Raw genomic sequence first — 19,104 nt, 5'->3', positions numbered from 1 at the left:
GTGTCCCCGCTACTGACTAGCATTCAGCGGACGGTTCCCTGAAGCCCACGCTGTCTCCTTCTGGCACTTTCCACAGGTTCCGACAACATAGTGCCTGCCGTACCAAGTCTGGAGGCGCAGGGCATGTAAGAGGGGCTCTTGTGATCCATCCTCCTGGTTTCCTCGGTTCCCCTCCTGGCACCAGCATGGGGCGGGCTCTGACTAAAATGGATGGCATCTTCACTTCGCGTCCTCAGGAGCCACATGCCCCCCTCCTCTCTCAGTTTCTGTCCAGTGCCAGGCAGCTCCCAGCCCCCCGTCAATTTGGTAGGTGGGCCTGTCCTCCACAATCCACTTCTGGGACTTTCCAACTTGTAACTGCCTTTGATTCTATGACTCATTAGAGATTCTCATCACTCTTCCATTTAGGAAGCCCCTAAGTGGAGGTTCTGGGCTGTGTGCTTTTTTCTTTTTTGTCCTCAATTTCCTTCCTACCTCAAGGACTATTTGGGTGGATTCTCTTAGCCGAGTTTCTGGGCCAGCCCAGCTGAATGGGAGGAAGTATCCCTCTGCATGCCCCTTGCCTGGTGATTCTCTCTCCTGCAGGGCCGAGCGAAGAGCCAGAGCATCACAGACTTGGAGCTGGAGGGGGCAGACAGGCAGCCTCCTGCAGTGGCTCCTTGCAAAGAGCTGACACAGACCGAGTCTGAAAGTAGCCCCACCACTCACCAGCTAGGCGACCTGGAACAAGTGACATCCTGAACCTCAACTTTTTTTTTTCTTTCATTTGTAAAGTGGAGCTAAAAATACCTACGTTACAGGGTTATTAAGAAAGGTAAATGGGCCTTATAATAAGGCTGATGTTTAATAGCTGGGAGCTGATATTAGGGTTTTTTTATTCCAACCCCCTTGAAAGAACAAGGCAGGCTTGCCCAAGGTCATGCGTTGCGGCAGTCACGGTTCACCGCGTTTACCCTGCCCCGGTTCTTCTGCCCACCCCGCGCTGCCCCCACCAAGGGGGAGACAACAGGCAGGCGCGCAGGAGCATGCCGGGAAATCCTCCTGTTCTCTGATCATCTCCTGAGGGCTGTGTAGCAGTGACAGGGTGAGCAAACCCGCCCCGGGGCCACTTCCACATCAGCAGTGGAGAATAAAGGAACTTAGGGCAAAGAGTCAAACAGAAGAAAGTGCCTGGAAAAGCTGTTTTTATGTTCACTTACGTGGAAAAAAAATCAAAGTATACAGCACGAAGATATATGCGCCTCAGAAAAATTCATCCTCATGAACCTGTTGGTTCAACGGCAGTTGTAATCCGAGAGTTGCCCCGTGGAGGTCATAAAATCGGGGGGGGGGGGGGGGGGGGGGGGGAAGGGCCACCAAGGGAAAGGTAGTTATTTTGCGCTATTTCTCTTCTAGTTTCAGATCATTTGGAGTTTAAACTTTTCCAGCAAGTCAGAGTTATATAAACTGGTGCCATACTAAAATATGATTGTGTAAAAATATAAAACGCCTAAAGCACGATGGCAATAATATTTTAGGAAATAAACATTAAAGGCTGGTAATATCAGAAAATACAAATGGGATCATTTGAGCAGTTCTGTCTCTCTGTATGAACAGCCAAGGACGGCTGTATATTATGAAAGCATGAAGAATAAAGCGTTCAGTCGGCACATAACTTAGAAAGGGTAACATGTCTACACACTGACTTCGTGAGAAAACATGAAGGACATCTTACACTCAGCAACACCGGTTAAAGGAGGAAATTACTTTCTGAAGGATGCAGGGGGGCAGAATGCCAAGGCCTTTGTTTTCAACTCGCTCTTAACCGTGTTGGGATGTGTTCACACTGCATGGGGTCTCCTGCAGAATCTAGCACCAACAGATGGATCAGATTTTATTTTTGATCTGAGTCCTTTATGTCTTCAGTTTGGAGTGTATTGAGGTATGTTTTCTTTGGTTGCTGTTGTGACGAATGTGTAATAAAAAACTAGTATTTACAACATTTAAACCTTTTAGATTTCAGTGTCAACTCTTCACATAAGAAAAACTGGAAAACGCTTACGAATCATTGGAAGGTCATTACTTCCTGGCATCTGTCATGAAACTATTTTCGATACACAGAACAATGAGCCTATTAGCACAGCTATATGTTTTCTGGTCGAGAATCTTCCCTGTGCTCAGTGGGGAGGCCAGTCCCGTGACTGCCATGTCAGCCGTTCGCCACGCTTCACAGTAGTTATCCACAAGACGCACTCCATGGGGGCTGGAGCCGTGCCAAATGACCTTCTGGGGCCTGCAAAGGAATTGCGGCACATTACTTTTGATATGTCACTTCTTTGTGGTGTACCTCATCGAAGAACAAATTGGCATAAGTTATGAATCAAGTCCAACTCTTGAGCCCTTCATGGTCTGACCCCACCACTGGGAGCGTCACTCTTTCCAACTAGCTGAACTCCCTGTCCTCCAACCCCACCAAGCTCGTACCTGCTCTCAGACCATACTCTCTGCTTTTGTGAATCTGAACCTTTGCTCACAAGGTCCCTTAGTCTGGAGTGGCTTCTCTCATTTTCAGACCAGGGATTCCTTCTGGTCTTTGAAAGTCCATTAAATGCCTCCTCTTACAGGCTGCTTTCTTGACTGTCAGCCCCAAATAAGGATAAATTTTTCCTCTATGCTCCCATCGTAGTATCTGTTACTCCATTTTACAATTACAGTGTTCCGTCTAGAACTGTAGCTAGTTGGTGATTGTCCTCCCCTGTAGACTGTGAGCCTTGTAAAGGTTTGGGGTCATGTAGCTTATTACTATGCCTTCCAGGTGGGCATCGGGCCTGGCATGGGGTAGACACTGAGGAAAGCTTTGCCAAGTTGTTCTAATCTTTTCTTTTTCAATGAGGGGTTTGAACTCATGACCCTGAGATCAAGACCTGAGGCGAGATCAAGAGTCAGACACTCAACCAACTGAGCCACCCTGGCGCCCCAACCAAGTTGTCCTAATCTTAATAGCACACACTGTTTCCAAAGAATTAGAGCCCAGCTCACAGCACAGGGTTAAAGGGTCCCTAAGAACAGCGTTCCTTACCACTTGCTGAGTGCCTGCAGCCTGTTAGACATTTGCACACTTACCGTTTTAGGCTCACAGCAATCCTGTGGTACAGACAGGATGATCTTGCCCATTTCACAGGGAGGCAGCCGAGGCTCAGAGAGCGGAGGAAATCCGAAAGGTCCCTTATTAAGGCACTGGCCTCGGGTCTCCTGGCTGCAAGGCCGGGGGCTCTGTCCACGGCTCTCAGCTGCCTCGTTGAGGCTCTGTGCCAGCGACAGCCCCGAGGGGCAGCCGGTAAAGGCACCCCACTGTTAGAATGTCCCCTAAAACTGTCTATCACACCATATACTTACCAGGAAGGATCCGTCATCACGTCTCGGCCATCAAAGGAGTATATTGGAACATGTGTATTGAACTGACCTCCGTGGCCAGAAAAAATTGAGTCCCAGTTGTTGAAAAGTACTTGGCCCTGTGGAGACAGAAATGGCACATGGAGTCACTGTGCTATGGGCCTTCTAGTGGACTAGCTATTTATTCATTCCTCAAGGCCGAGAGGCCACCCCATGCCAAAGCCACCAGCCCCAATCCCAGAGCCTGGACAGAGCAGGAACTCAGGAAATGTCTGTGGTTTGATTTTACAATCCATCCTTGAACGCTTTTGGTTTTATTCTTTATTTCTTGAGGTACTTTCTCTTATTATAGGTGTATAAAGGCTCCTCCCCATCAAAACTGTGTTTTAGGTCTTTATTAATTTTTGCCTTTAAAAATTTTCTACATATATATACGCCAAACTTCACATTTGTGCCAGGGCTTGTCCAATCTGCACTGTAGGTGATACAGAGATGACTCTCTCACTCCTTTTCCTGAAGGAGCCCAGTTTCCTTCAGTTATTTGTATTCCTAGAATACCGGTCATCTGAGTGGGCGAATGTGGCAGAACAGAACCTCAGGGAAAGAGACAGAAAGGGCCAGGTGTGGGGTCCGGGGGTACCAAATTGGAGCATGGGGGTCACAGGGACTTAAGGGTCTCGAAGTACCTGTGAGATACAGTGAGACATCACAGTCTAGGATGTGTGTGAGCAGAAAGAGAGCTGTCCCTCTGTGGCCTTGAAGGAGCCGGCTATTTCCATGGTGGAACAGGGGGTCATACAAGGCCCTGCCTCACCAGCGAAAGGGGACAGAGAATTATCTGCCAGGCTCGGGCAGCTTAGGTGTGCCGAGAGGACCAAAGTAGGGGGCAGGACAATGTGGCTCTGGTCTGGGACCAGTGCTCACCAGTTCTTCTCTGGTGCTGTCCAGCCCACGCCCTACAGAGAGCAGCCTCGGGTGGAACTGGGAGCCCCAGACTGGGTGTCAAGGACTTGACTTCTGGTTTCTAGTGACTTCCGGCAAACTCCTTTCTCCCTCTGTGCCTCAGTTTCCACATCTGACAATCTGAGGAAAAAGTAACTCCCTCTTTTATTGGAAGCGTCTATCAAGACAATGGGTATAAAGTTCTTTGTACTTGTCTGCTCCAACAGTTGTACCATCCAACCATGGTAAATGTCAGGAAACTGAGGCACAGAGAGGTTCAACTGACCCACCCAGGCACAGAGCCAAACAGGGACAGGCGGGGTCTGGAACCAGCACACTTCTGATGATGTCAGGGAGTGGCAGCTCCTATGGTCCCTGTGGAGCCCAGGGCCTCCAGGAGACAATGGGGAGAATATTTATGTTTACCTTGAGGTTCACTATTGGAAGGCTGTATCTCTCTGCTTTCCTCACAACCGTGGAGAGGTCTTGCAGATGGGAGGATAAGAAGGCCCGGTAGGTAGACAACAGCCCCGCAGCCCCGGCCTGCTGGAAGCACCGCAAATCAGCTCGAAGGTCCCCGGAGAACGGTGTGTTCAGAGCAACCAAGTGCAGCTAAAAAAGTAAGTGAGAGTTAAAAGAGTTAGAAGCAAACTCCAACCCGCATGCCCATCTCAGGCTGCTAGTACGGCCCTGGACTCCCTGGGACGGAAGGCGCTACAGGTGGTCTCACTGAGCCTCTTCCTGAGGGTGGCGTTCCAGCCCCGGCCTGACCGTCTCCGGGGCAGGAGAGCTCGGAGCCCAAGCAGCCGGCTTCGGCTCTCTGAACCGCTCTACACGGTGGCAGTGTCTTCCGTTTGGGAGAAGACAAAACAAAATAAAGCACTTCAGAGATCTGAATCCAGCGTGCAGGCCATTTGATGGAGACTCCTGGGTCTGCCCTCGTTCAGCTTCCAAGAGGGTTTTAAGCCGGCTTTGGTACTGGATCCCAGAGCTCCAGCAAGCAATCTGGCCTTGCCCTCTCCTCTACCTCCTGAGTAGGCTTGGGGCTGATCATGAGGGACCAGAGGGAAAGGCACTGAAAGGAGAAGGTTATGACATTTCTTGCTAAGACTGCTGGGTAGACCCTTTTAGGAAGGAGGGGTCACACCATAACACGAGCCTCACATTCCTGCCACCTTAGGCAGTAGCCAAAATAAAAGTCCTTCCATAGTCTGTTTTCTCTCACACTTTCTCTCCCTAAACCCTTCCCTCTCTCCTGGCCTTCGTGCTGTGCCCTCTAGAGTACATGTGCCCAGGAGTAGCCCTCTCCCTCCTCGTTGTCACCTCAGGAGTGACTTTGATCTCACCATCAGAGAGCTAGGGAGGGCTGGTGCAGACCCTGGGCCCAAGTCTCCAGAAAAGAAAAATATTTCAAAATATCTTAAACCAAAAGACATGAAATGAGCCCTGCGGGGCGAGGCAAGAGGTGGTCAGTGCTTCTCTCTCCATTCCTGCGCTGCCTCTCCGGTCTGAACATCCCCAGCACCAAGCTCCTACATGGCCCGACACCAAGGGTTGCCATATTGGCATTCTCTGGCTCATCAAGGGTCCGGCCAGGTGGGCACAGCACACTGTGAACCACAACATTCAGACCGCCCCATGCAGTCCCTGCACTTCTCGGGGCATTCTTCTCTGTTTCGCCACCCCTTTCCTTCCCCATTTTGAAGAGAAGAGACTCCACGCATGCCACACCTCCCAATTTCTTCCTGTTTATTCATCCCTGGTTCAGCCTGTATCGCCACACTAGATAGAGGTCCAGGTCAAGCACACCCCCTGCCCCCACCTGAGACAAGGCTTCCCCTGCAGCGCCCCCAGCAGCAGCCCGAGGATGGGGAGGGGGCGGCAGCATCCTGCTCACTCACCATGACCGCTTTCAGGCCACCAGACTTCCAGCCCCACACGAGCTCTGTCTTCCTCCCCCCCCCACGGATCTGCAGACCAGCACCCCAGGGATGAGGCCCCATGGTCTCATCACCCTCCAACCAGCACGCTTCTGCTGGCTAGACCCAAGGGTGGTCAGCAGAAGATGGCGTGCCCATAGCAGGGGACACCTAGGGAAGGTACAGAGGTACGTGCAGAGCTTCCCTGCCATGCCTCCAATCCTACACATCTCCACCTCTCCTTTTTTACAAAGAAACATAAAGAACTGTCTGGAATGATGGTTGTTTCCAAATGGCGAGACTGGGGGCTTCTGTGCCCTCGTGTCTGTATTTCTCTAAGGGCTGGGACATTTTTAATAACAAATATGCTATCGTTTTTATGAAGACAATACTGTTTCAACAATCAAGTGTTAAAAGGTTGATCTGGGGGATGGGTGTAGTTTTGGTAAAGTTATCGGGGATTTGCTGTTTCCTTCTCCATTCTTTTTATTTACTGTCCAAATTTTCTACAAAATATGTATGACTTTAGAATTTATAAAATACTATTTAAAAAATCCTTCAGCTGCTGCCCTAATTTCTCCCCTTCATGGCTGAGCTTTTGGAAGGGTTACCTCCACACGCTTCTCTCTTTCCTTATCTCACCTCCCATTTATTCCTCAAGCAACTGGAATCTCGCTGGCATCCCCCCATGCCTGAGATACGCTCTTCTCTGCCTTCTAAATTTGGAGGACACCGTTTTGTTCATTTGACGGACCTCTTGGCAGCACCTGACGCTGCTGGCTTCTACCTTGTTTGGCATTCTTTCTTCCTCTTGGGGGCTATGGCTTCCCTTTGTCCCCATGGTTCTTCCATCGGTTCCTTTTTGCTTTTGCTCCTCACACTCCAATGTCTGCTCAATGTGCAGACACTCTTTTGGGAATCCCACCACCCCTCTCACCCTTGCCATGGCTCGGAGGAAGCCTGCCAGGTCTTTATCTCCAGACCAGGCCCCCCGATCCGACTCCCTCTGGGCGGCCTCCACTCACATATCCTACGGGGACCTCAGACCCACTGGTGCCCCGATGAGGTCCTGCCTGATGAGTGGCAACACCACAGGAAACACATTTCGGTGCGAGCCCAGGCCCTGTTCTTTGAAAATGCCCCCACAACACTTGCTCAGAAGAGTGGCCTTAGGCCATTCAATCTCATTCTCTTGGTTTTGATTTGGCGAGGAGTGGGCAATGAGGCCAAGATGACCTATGTAGACAACCTCTCCCAGACCCTGAACTGAGTCAGGCGGTACCGGGCTCTGCAGCTGTAAGATCACCTGGAGTTGAGGCCATGATCAGCGCCACGGCAACTCAACATGGCATGCAAGCTTTGTGGAGGTGACCTATGTCTGTGTGTTGGATGGGGGTGGAGAGGAGGCAGGAAGAAAAGGCCTTGCAGAACCTGCTCTGTATGGGAGCAGGCTAACAGCAGGGACAGGAGGCCCACAGGCCCAGTTGTACTTCCTGCCGTTGAGTGTCAGGAGGTTCCTGCAATTATCTGAACAAGATCTTCACTTAAGCTAGTAAAGGAAAAGAGTCAGAGTTTTCATTCTGGCAACAAAATGATCCTTGGGAGGGAAACCAGCACCACTCAATTATCCAAGCAGAAACTTGGGCATCATTCCTGATCTCCCTCATCCTCACGGCCCCATAACCATACCAGGGACCAAATCTGTCACTTCCGCCTTTTTATTTTCTCTCCAATCTTACTTTTCTGCATGTTCACTGCTGTGATCCTGGTTTAAAGACTACAACAGCCACCTAACTGTCTTTGGGCCCCGGGCCTGTCCCTGCCGATCCATTTGTACACTGTAACCAAGGTAATTTCTGAAATGACAACCTTAGAGACCCTTTCCTTGTTTAAGACCCTTCAGTAGCTCCCCATTATCTGCTGCAACAGGTCAAAGCCCCTAGCTTGGCTTACAGGCCCTTGATGACAAGCCCTTGTCCTCTGTAGACTAAACTTCTCCCTTCTCTGCCTTAAAACCTGCCTCTTCAGCCAGGCTGAAGTACCTGCCATTACACTTACACGAATGCCCGGCACTCCCCCTTGACCCCCGCTGTTCCAAATCCCCTCTGCCTTGAATATGCCCACTCTCTCCCTCCCACCTGGCTCTCTCCTGCTCTCAACTTTCCTTTAGGTCTTAGTTTAGAGGCTCCCTCCTCTAAAGAAGGCAGAATTCTTTGACGTTCCTCGTACCCCCAGCACCCTGTGTGCACCTCGCCTCACTGACCTACCAACTGTTGTAACTACCTGTTTGCCCCTCTTGCTAGTCTCTATGCACCTCGAGGGGAGGGCCCGTGCTCCAAGCACGCAGCAAGCACACACTAGACACGCACGCAGCATGTGCAGGGAAAATGCACGAACCGCACTTACTGCAGGCCTCTCGTAGCTGACACTTGAAAGCGGCATCAGTGGACGTGGAGGCTGATGTGGCTGTTACATAAAAGAGGAAAACAAACGGTCCTGAATAAGCATCCAATCTGTTCTTCAGAGCGCACCGAGGTGCAAGTGTGATACTTTACATAGTCTGTCATTGTCTTTGGGCCACTCTTAACTGCCAGGAGTTTCATGCCCCCCACCCCATGAAGACATGACCCTCAGGAAGGGAGGGGATATTCTGCCATCTTTTACAGAGAGCACTGAACCGAGGAAGCAGAAGACCTGTGTCTTAGTGCCAACTCATCCACTGCACAGAGCAGTCAGCAACTCAGAGCCTCAGTTTCCTGAACGGCAGGCTGGGGATAGCAAGACCTGCCTCAAAGGGTTGCTGTAGGGCCAAAAAAATGGACAACGGAAGTTGCCAATGTTCTTATCAGGCAAAGAAGTCTCAGAGTGCAAAAAGTAAAGGGCTCTTCTAGATCGCGTATGCCAACCCTGATTTCACAGGGGAATAAACTGAGGCCTAGAAGGGCTGGAAGCCCATTGCCCAAGAGGATTCAGCTACGACACGGAAATAGCAGGTCTCTAGCCTCTGGGTCCGGTCCCTGCTCTGCTCTCCTGTGAGAACATTCTGTTGGCACTTGGTAATTTCTGGCCTTCCGCCAAATCCTAAACCATGCAGAGCTGGCTGGCCAGAGTTTGGAGAGCTTGGTTCTGGACACCAAGGGGGATTTTGTGGATGCTGATGAGCAAAGGAGCGATAAGTAAGGCAGGGCGACTACTCACATTGCTGGAGAGCGCAGGGGGCGGCAGGCTGTCGGCAGGAATGGGGATCAGTTCTCCTAGCTTCAAGAAAACAGTACATTGAAAATGAAACATCCACTAGAGATTGTTAGCCTATTTTCAAAACCGGAAAAATGGCATTTCCAGGGGCAGTTTATTATTTTTAGAGGGTATCTGGAGGCAGTTTGTTAAAAAGAAGCTCAAAATTAACCTGTAATTTCTTCCAACCATCTCGGACCCGAATGAAGAACTCAGTGCTGTCCCTCAGGTAGATGAACGTCCCTTCAATGACCAAATGTGCTTTCTGCAGCATGTCATCCATGGTGCTAAATGCCGTAACCTGTCAGAAAATTTTCCATTCCCAACAGTGCCGTTATCGTTAGAGCGGTGACACGATTTGAAAAACCGGCCGTCGCGAATTCAAACGGGAGCCATCCCCTGACAGCCAGTGAAAAGGCTCTTTGTGCCTTAGAGACATATGTAACTTCATTCATAGCCAAAGGACATTCTTTATGAGGAAACAAAAACACCAATTGGTTTGGAGCACAAATCTGAACTGTAATAAATCAACGAAAACAGGAAGATGATATTCCAGGAGCACAAAGACAGTTAGAAACTGTACACAGAGTTGTCTTTCTTGGGTCTTGGTATTAGCAAAACCATGGGTACATTTTCCCACTTGCATCTGTGTGAGCCACTCGGTGGCCGTGACGTTGTTAAATGTGTTTAACTCCTGCTAGTCCTTAAAGAGTTTCGAGTTTGTTTTAATTTGGAATAAGAAACGCAAGCCGGTGAGCAATTCTGCTTAGGTTTTGAATCTTTTTTGCCCAGCTGGGTAGCTGTAATATTAAATACATATGAGAGGCAGTGGGGGTCTGTAATTTCTCGGTCTAGAAAACGGCCAAAGATTAGCCATCCATCTTGGCAAATCCAAGAGCAGCCACAAAAGCTACCAAAATCTACTGAAAAGCATCACACCTCTGAGAAATATTGGCCAAGAGAGCTTTTATTTTTCATCTCAACTGAGAAAGATCATAAAAAGTTAATTTTCACCTAGCCTTGAAAATAATGACTTTGTGCATTGAAATGGCTTAGACATCCCCCAAAGGTGCGAGATAGCAACATTCCGTCAGCCGCTAGATGGTTTTTTCCTTTGGCAGCCACATTTTCCAACTAAAATCCAGCCAAGATCCCAGAGCATTTCCAGGACTCCTGACATCCGTGTGAGGTGTTTGTCCCTCTTCCTGTGCATAGTAATAATCTCAGAGTGCTACACTCTGCACCCACGGTGTGCAGGGTAACAAAGGTACAGAAGATAACCCCGGGGAAGGAGCGAGAAGGCGGAATGACCCAGGGGAGATCTGACCAGCACGGGGCCTGCTGGGATCTTGTTGATACTCTGGTGCCTATGGTTTTGGATGTAATCAAATTGGTTCTTGTGACAGCTTAGTCAATTAAGGATTAGAAGGGTGGAACCGAAGTCATAACTGAGTTTGTATTCTGTATCTTTGTACTTGGTAAGTCACCTAAAGAGATCATATATACCCCCCGTGTGTGGAATTGTTCCAATTCTATGGCCACAGGGGCCTAATTCTTACCTAAAAGCTGTGCCAGCCCCTACACACTTATAGCTGAAGTTCTAAGGAAACCCACCCAGAGCAGAAGGAGGAATGCACACTGACAGTAACACTGACCAGATTTCTGGATCCGGGAAGCCCTGGCTGTCCTGGAGGGCCGGGTGGGCCTGGAAGGGCCACAGCTAAGACAAAGCAGAAAAGAGGAGTTACAAAAAGGCACCCTCTCTGCAAAACGGCTCCAGTGTCGGCTGGTCACCGAGGGGAGCACTCACAGCCCTGTTCAGAGCGCCGCAGAGCACTTCGCCTTGCAAAGTGTACCTGGGGGGCTCTGGGCCCAGCCCGGGACTCAGCCACAGTGACAGGTTTGGCAAAGAGCCAGGATTCTTGACCGTAGCCCTGGATGAAACCACACTAGGACTTCTCAGCTTTGTAAGTGAATGAATTCCTGTTGTTTCTGATGTTTGTACAGGTCAGTCTGAGTGGAGTTTCCAAAAATGTCCGGACTCATGCAAGTTACCTCAGCCTAGAAACAAGCAGGGAACTGCTGAACAGAGGAAGCAGGCTCAGAAAGAGAAAGAGAAGGTGCTGGGCTGCAGAAGCGGGGCAAGGTAGCGCACTACCTTGCAACAGCTACGGGAGCCTTGGCCTCGGGGCCGGGAGACCCAGACTGCGGCCCCTGAGCCGTCGTTTCTCAGCTGTGCGATCTCAGGGAAACAGTAAGCCCTGAACCCCTGCTTCTTCACCTGGGAAATGTAAACCAGCTTTTCCTTTTCACTAGGCTGTGGTGAGAACAGAGAAAAGATGGAAACTAGGGATGTGCCTTGCACAAACTGCATAGCATCCAGCCAGAGGTTTGCAGTGTTTGAAGAGTCCATGCCCTCTTCCCTAGAAAAATGCACCTGCCCGTGCTCTCCTTCTACCTCTCCAAACCCTGTCTCCCCTAAAAATCTGCAAAGCTCTTGGCACTTCAGGATGTTTTTGCAAGTCCCAGTAAAATCATTCTGAGATTTTTCAGGTGCAAGTTAAGTCCACAGTTCTGACACAGGACTTGAAAATCATTACATAGATGCTGAATGTCTGGTGAAGAGAGGGTCGGAGGACTTGGATTTGGACCCCAGCCGAGCCTCGACTAGTATTTGTGACCTTGAGCAAGTCTCCTAACCTCTCTGAGCCTCAGGGTCTTCATCCATGAAATGAGTTTTACAGTAATAGCCATTTCCTCTCCCTCCCAGGGTCGCTGTGAAGATTAAGTGGGCTGACTGATAGGAGAACATTTTGTAAGCTGTGGCTGGCCCTGCATTAGGTGAGAGGCAGTCCTTAGTCAGTGGGGCGAGGAGCCCTGGGCAGCATCTCATGTAGAGCTGCTATGAACAACAGATTCTCTGCATCCTGTAATGTCCTTCCTCCTCCTGCCACTGCTGCTCATCCCCCAGGGTTATGGTGGCACCTATGGTTTTAACTCCCCAGCACCCTCTCTCTTTGTGGGGCCAGGATCCTCACTTTCTCTTTCTCTTGAGATCTTTCCCTTCCCCCTCTACAAACATTTGGATTCAGAAGGCACTGTCCTGTTCTCATGTGATCCCACCTTCTGGCCACAGCTGACTGGTCCAAGGTTGGGCCTCTGGGCCATGCCAGGCTTGTCAGAATTCTTCCCTAGGACTTCTCCACCCCGGGACCTTTCAAACTAAAACCGAGAAAGAAGGCCAAGATTTCTAGCTGACTGTCGAAAGTCTGAGTTGTCAGTAACCATATTTCCTACCGTGCAGGGGATGTGGTCTGTGGTGAAGAAACATGAAGCTAGCCTATAGAGAGAAGCCGAGACAGGAGATGGCCAGAGAATCCTCGCAGGGGCTGAGTCCCTGGTTCTGGCTGAGCCTAAGGTCCCTGCTGTAGGCCGGCCCATCCCACAAAGAATGATTCACCTCCTTCTTCACATCCAAAACATTTCCCTTCTGCTTAAGCTAGTCTGAGTTACATTTCTATCACTTGCAGCCAAAAAAGCCCCAGGCTAAGTGAAAGGCCCAGTCCCAAAGTCACCTCCTGTGTAAGGTTCTCCCTGATGCCCCCGACACTTCCCTTCCCGGGGTATCCTTCCTCTACACATGGCTCATGCCAATGCTAGCAACAGTGACACATTCATGCTATGATTGCTGCTTTTTCACCGTGGGCCGAGGAGAAAGAACACAGGCTTCGAGCGACACCGATCTGGGTCCGCATCCCGTCGGTGCCCCTGACTAGGCGTGCGACCTTGGAGACATCCCGTGGGTCTCACTTTCCTCATCTCTAACATGGAGATGCTAACACCTTCCTTGAAGGGCTTTGTGAGAATTCCATGAAATGATGGAGGAGAGTAACGAGCGGAGTGCCTGGCGCTTGGTAAATGTTCAGTAAAGGGAGATTTTCTTCTACTTCACCCATTTGTTGTTGGAGGGAGTGAGGCAGCTATGGTCAGGGAGATTTTTATAGAGGGTTAGAATCAATGCTGGTCCTCGGGTCCCCTCAGGGCCAGGCGTTGACAAAGCAGCCAAGAAGTTCCCACCCACCCATGAAAAGATGTTCCACATCATTAGACTTTAGGGTAAGGCGAATGAACACCACGGCGAGCTATCAGTTCACGGGCACGGGCCTGGCTGGAATAAAACGGGTAGAATAACAAGGGTGGGTGAGAGTAAGCAGACAGCGGGGCCTGCCGGCGCTGCTGGAGGGGACGCAAAAATGGGGTAGCCACTTTGGAAAGCAGGCTAGCAGGTCCTCGAAAGGCGAAACAGAGTGAACACGAGTCTCTGCCATCCGGCAAGGCCACACCTAGGAGTACACATCCGGGAGACTCGAAAACATATGTCCACACAAGAACGTGTACGCGACTGTTCATAGCAGCGCTGTCCCCGATAGCCAAGGAGCGGGAACAACTCATTGCCATGTCCGTGAGCCGACAAGCGCATCAACAGAACGTAGTGTGTACACACTGTGGGCCAGTACTCGGCCGAGCACGGAAGTGCTGACGCACACTACCACACGGACGAGCCTGGAGCACATTACGCCGAGGGGAAGAAGCCAGACACAGAAGGCCACATGTGGTGTGATTCCATGGGTATGACAGGTCCAGAGTAGGCAAAGCCAGAGAGATAGAAAGTATATCTGCATGCCCAGGTCTGGGGTGGGGGCTGGGGGAGGGAAAGAATGACTGCTCATTGGTGCAGGGTATCTTTTGGGGACGATGAAAATGTTCTGGAACTAGAGAGAGGAGATGGCTGCATGACCTTGTGAATATATTAAAAAAACACTGAACTGTACCCTTTGAATGGGTAAATTTTATGGCACGTAAATTATATATCAATTTAAAAAAAAAGAAAAGAAAGAAAGCTCTGTCCAGGAAATAGCTCTCTGTCACACAATGTGGCCCGGACATGCCACTCGGATGTGGTGACTGACCCTGAGCACAATAGCAGGGACAGCATGAATGACCACCATTCACGGTACTGACCTGCTCCAAGGATCGCTGGTGGTCCTGGTGGCCCTGGGGGTCCTGGTGGCCCAGGGGATCCAGGTCTTCCAAAGCCAGGAGGCCCAGGCAGGCCGGGAGCCCCCGGGGGTCCCTGGGGCCCGACGACAGTCTCCCCTTTCTGGCCCTATCAAGGCAAGAGCACAGTAACAGAAGAGAGAACGCAGCACCAATCTCTAGAGGTCCCAGCCCTTCTCTGTAGGAGGGTGTTTGTAAAAAGTCAGTAACTACCAGCTCTGGCTATCGCCATCCTCCATGCCGAGCGCAGCTCGGGTGGAATGAGACCTAGAGAACAGCTGCCCTGTCATCATGCTCAATGTCAACGCGTCCAACTCCAGAGAGCCCTGGACTCAGAGGGGCCCCGACTTTGCATTTCACAGATTAGGAAACTCAGGCACAGAGAGGGGATGGGGCTTGTTCGGTGTCAGAGCCAATTCGCAGCAGAGGTGGAAGTGGACCCCTGGTCTCCTGGCTCTGCTGGGTCCACCCTCACGCTGAGCTCTGGGACCAGAGTTTGCTTAGGGTTCCGGAGGGTCATGGTCTGGTCTTTATCTCATTGGAGGCATAACCCGAATTTCTCTCTTGTGAGCTGGAGAAACCTGGCATCGTAAGAAGACCAAGCTTATCTAGGGGCTCCTCCTTTGATGAAATCTCAGAAGAATCAAATAGCCCCCTCTAAAAATATCTCCCTCACCTTCCATTCTGCCTTCATTATCTCATATGTTCACCATCAGTAACTCCGTGGGTTGAGCGAATTTTCCACCACTGACATGAGTAAGGCGGTGTGGTCAGTGACCTGGAAGTTGCCTGAATGCGTACGGCCACGGCCAGCTCCCTTTCCTCCGTGGGCCTCAGCCAACCTCCCCATCAGTAAATAAATACGAGGGAGAGAGGCCAATGCCCAAGTCCTGCCTCCAGCTTATGGTACTGTGACAGACCCTTGACTCTCCAACTGCTTAGTCCCGCTGGGGGGCTTCAGGGAAGGCTGTGACTCACTGAGGCAGACGGCGAGGAGAAGTCACTACTCACAACCAAGCCAGGACTTCCTGGTGGGCCTGGAGGCCCCGACACAGAGAAGTCACCGTGAGAATCTCCTTTTTCCCCTTTGATCCCCCGGTCTCCATTCTCCCCCTGCAAGCAGAGAACATTCAGTAAGAGGAAGATGAAGCAGTCTATGATGTAAGCCCAAGCGCTCAGAAACACAGGCCAAATGTTTGGTAGAGAAAAACTCACCTTCAAGCTGTTCAGAACATGTCTCAGGTAAGCTGGATCCACCGGAGGGCCTGAAAAAGAAATGCTATGTAAAATTCACAACTATAACCTCAGAAATTCAAAAATAAAAGTCTCCAGGGGCACCCGGGGGGCTCAGTCAGGTGGGTGTCCGGCTCTTGATTTCAGCTCAGGTCATGATCTCAGGGTTGTGAGACTGAGCTTCGCATTGGGCTCCGTGCTTAGTGGGGTGTCTGGTTGAGGATTCTCTCTCTCCTTCTTTCTCTATCCCTTCCCCAATAGTGTTCTCTCTCTCAAATAAATAATCTTTAAATAAATAAATGAATAAAAGTCTCCAAGTTGGCAACCATCATTATTCCCCAGTGGAGGTGACCTCACATTGGTTTAGCTCACAGAGTGGGTACCGGACTTGGAGACAGAAACGAGTCCTAGGCTGGGCCCCACAACCCAGACACTGTGGGATCCTGGGCATGTCGCTGGCCCTCTTTGGGCCTCATTTTGCACAGGAAGCATGAATGATTGGAACTGGTCTCTCTTGACAATGTTCCATCACGGGTATGTGTGGCCCATGACTGGGTCTCTCTAGAACTCCGTGGAGCTTGTGGTCAGGGTGGTAATAAAATGTGTCTTACTTTCTGGCTCAGTTGGATTTCTCAGGAACAAAAATCAAAGGCGAGATTCAGAGCAATAGTTGGAATACCTGGTGGTCCTTGGGCCCCCTGGTCGCCTTTTTCTCCTTTTGAGCCGGGAAGACCCCAGGATCCTTTTTCTCCTTTAACACCTGCCACCAAACACATAAATGTTTAAAAAAAAAAAAAAAAAGGAAAATCACCTTCATTCTATATGAAATGTTGTTTCTGAGACAAGTTTTCACACTGAGCCCCTTTAGCAAAGTCCATTCAGTACACAAAGGCCTACTGAAGGTATGAAATCCTTTCCTAAATGATGGGGAGGACAGAGGTAGATACATCAGACCCAATTCCTCACCTTGCAAAGCTCTGTCTCCTTGGGGAGACGGACACAGTGAAGGATAACGCGAGGCAGGATGGAGTGGGAGTGCTAACCTCAAGGTGTCCGCGGTGCATGGTGGGGGCCCAGCAGAGGCTACAGGTAACCCTCTCCTGGCCAGCTTCACGCACGCAGCCTCACAGGCTCAATACCCAGTCAAGCTCCCAGTCCCATCTCTTCTCTACCTGTGCAGCATGGTGGTGTAGGGGAGGGGAGGAATCTCCCAGGAGTACCCTCAGAGGACATCAAGGGTGCTAAGTATTCCATGTAAAAGTTGGAAGGATGCCAACTGTGTCCCCCACCACCCTCTCTTAGGATTTATGAGAAGCACCCTCTCTCTCCAACTCCTTCTATGGAGGAGAGGCATGGAGGGAGCCTTCTGGAACTTCAGCATTGGGGGAGGGAAGCAATCCCCTGTCCCCACTTTGACGGGTGGGGGAGACACTAGATCTCTGCATTCCTAGTTCCCAAGAGGTATGACAGATCAACCGAGCAGTACCCTTGAGCCTAGAGATGGGGTTGGGGGCTCAGGCTTCTCAGCATGGGGGAAGGGGTGTGAGCACTAGAGGCACGATGCCACCAGCTGGGGGTCAGCAGGGAGATGCAATCGCAGGGCCACGGGGGCATGCCTCCACTCACCCACAGTGAGATCATAGGCAGTGGTGAAGCCCAGAGAAGGGGATACTGAGCTCACCACCACCGATGAGGCTGCTCACCTCAGGGAGCAGGAGTAACAACCACAAGTAAGTAGCAGGACACAGGCTCGCCGGGGGCTGCCTGTCCAGAAACGTCTGTTACCTCCCCTGCCTCCCAGAGCGGCCCCGTGAGGACGGGAAACCACTGGGGATCTGAGACAGCAAATCCAGCTCTACTCTGCCTCCCCAAGATCCACCTTGCACCAGGGGCCAGGGGAGAGCCTTGAACTGGATCTGAGCGTGGAGGGTGAAAGCAGTCTGGACCCTGTAACCAAAAGCAACAGAAAAACCACGGGGCCAGATATCATCAGGGAGACCACTGCCTGGCGGGCCATGGACAACAGAGCAGAGCCAGAGGTCAGTCTTGGGAAAAAAATGACCTTTACCTGTTTAAATGGCAAGTGTTCAGACCTCTCAATCAAAAGGGGGACAAACAGAGTGACAGGGGGCGTGGGGACAGGGACCAGAGTGATTGCTCCCCTGCGGGCTCCTGTCTCCTGACGTACGCCCTCTGTGGATATTTACTAATGAGACCCCCAGAGCCAGCGCCTCTCACACTTTACTGCGCATACACCTCAGTGAGGAGCTTAAAGTGCAGCCTCTGACTCAGCAGGTCCGCGGTGGAGCTTGAGATGCTGCATTTCTAACATGCTTTCAGGAGAGGCCGCCGCGGCTGGTCCAAGACCACTCTGAGCTCCCATGGCCCTTTCCTGTATTCGTTCTTGGTACATTGCATTATCATGATTTCTAAACTAGCTCCATCTCGTGGAGTCTAAGGGCCTGGGTGGCAGGAACGGTGTAGGATTCCCCTGCCTCAGCCCAATGCACGGGCTACACTCATGAACTATGGTCTCATGAACAAATTAACAAAAATGTGGACAAATGGAGTACTTCTTGCTAGCTGGAAGTCCCAGCCAAGATGTACATAACATACAGATGTGTGACAAAACAAAAAGAGGTGCCCAGCCCCACAGCGCTGGCCCAGCAACCCCTGCTCCCACCACATGCAGCCAGACTCCCAGCCATGAGTCTTAGGTCCAGCACTGGGAGTGGAGGCCACCTCCTGCAGAGCTACAAGGGTCTGGAAAAGTCCCACAGAACCATAAGGTGAAGAAGGGAAACTGTACCATGGAAGGTGATGAGTTCTGAATTCCCAGGATGAGTGGCGTCAACCTGGAGAGAAAGAGAGTCAAGGTCATAAAGTGCAAACCCTGTCCTGGGATTTGCATCCACAGGCCGCCACTGTCCCCCATCCTGGGGGCATGCGGTAGGAGGCACACCGTCATGGAGTCAGGCCCGTCTTTGGCTCTGGAGCCCCCAAAAGCCCTGAGCTCCCCAGTGGCCCTCAATGCACAGGCCAAAGCAGGCCTTCAAGTTGGGGGGGTGGTGGGCATTATGCAGCCAGGCCCAGGGGAGACTCACTGGCTGAACAACTCTGCAAGGGGAAAGCGCAAAGCTTCGAGATCAATCGTGGCCAGCTATGAGGGTTCTTAGCCTCCTTTCTTGTGATTTAGGACTGATTCATGTGAAAGGTCAAGCCTCTGAGTGAGTGACGTACCCAGCCATGAGGCTGGGCTGGCCATGAGATCTGCTGCGGCATAGAATCAAGGATGCACGTAATGAATAGGAGCTGATGATGGTAGCGGTAATTAATAAGGGGGGTT

At 50.9% G+C, this 19,104-nt stretch overlaps 1 protein-coding gene across 1 annotated transcript in view; it reads right to left on the bottom strand.

Moving 5' to 3' along the window:
- Positions 1-1,204: 1,204 nt before the first annotated feature.
- The window catches only part of COL15A1 (collagen type XV alpha 1 chain), a 66,190-nt gene continuing 48,290 nt past the window's right edge, over positions 1,205-19,104 (bottom strand). The window contains 12 exon segments of the mRNA XM_021691625.2: positions 1,205-2,272; positions 3,376-3,491; positions 4,741-4,926; positions 8,640-8,699; positions 9,432-9,491; positions 9,640-9,768; positions 11,123-11,187; positions 14,490-14,634; positions 15,537-15,638; positions 15,741-15,790; positions 16,438-16,518; positions 18,568-18,613. Of these exon segments, the coding sequence (XP_021547300.2) occupies positions 2,059-2,272; positions 3,376-3,491; positions 4,741-4,926; positions 8,640-8,699; positions 9,432-9,491; positions 9,640-9,768; positions 11,123-11,187; positions 14,490-14,634; positions 15,537-15,638; positions 15,741-15,790; positions 16,438-16,518; positions 18,568-18,613 (1,254 nt within the window). The 3' untranslated portion in view covers positions 1,205-2,058.

The sequence above is a fragment of the Neomonachus schauinslandi genome, chromosome 13 (genome assembly GCF_002201575.2).
Source record: "Neomonachus schauinslandi chromosome 13, ASM220157v2, whole genome shotgun sequence".
Lineage (NCBI taxonomy): Eukaryota > Metazoa > Chordata > Mammalia > Carnivora > Phocidae > Neomonachus > Neomonachus schauinslandi.
Note: the sequence above shows the minus strand (reverse complement) of the source record. Positions and strands in the feature narration are given on the sequence as shown.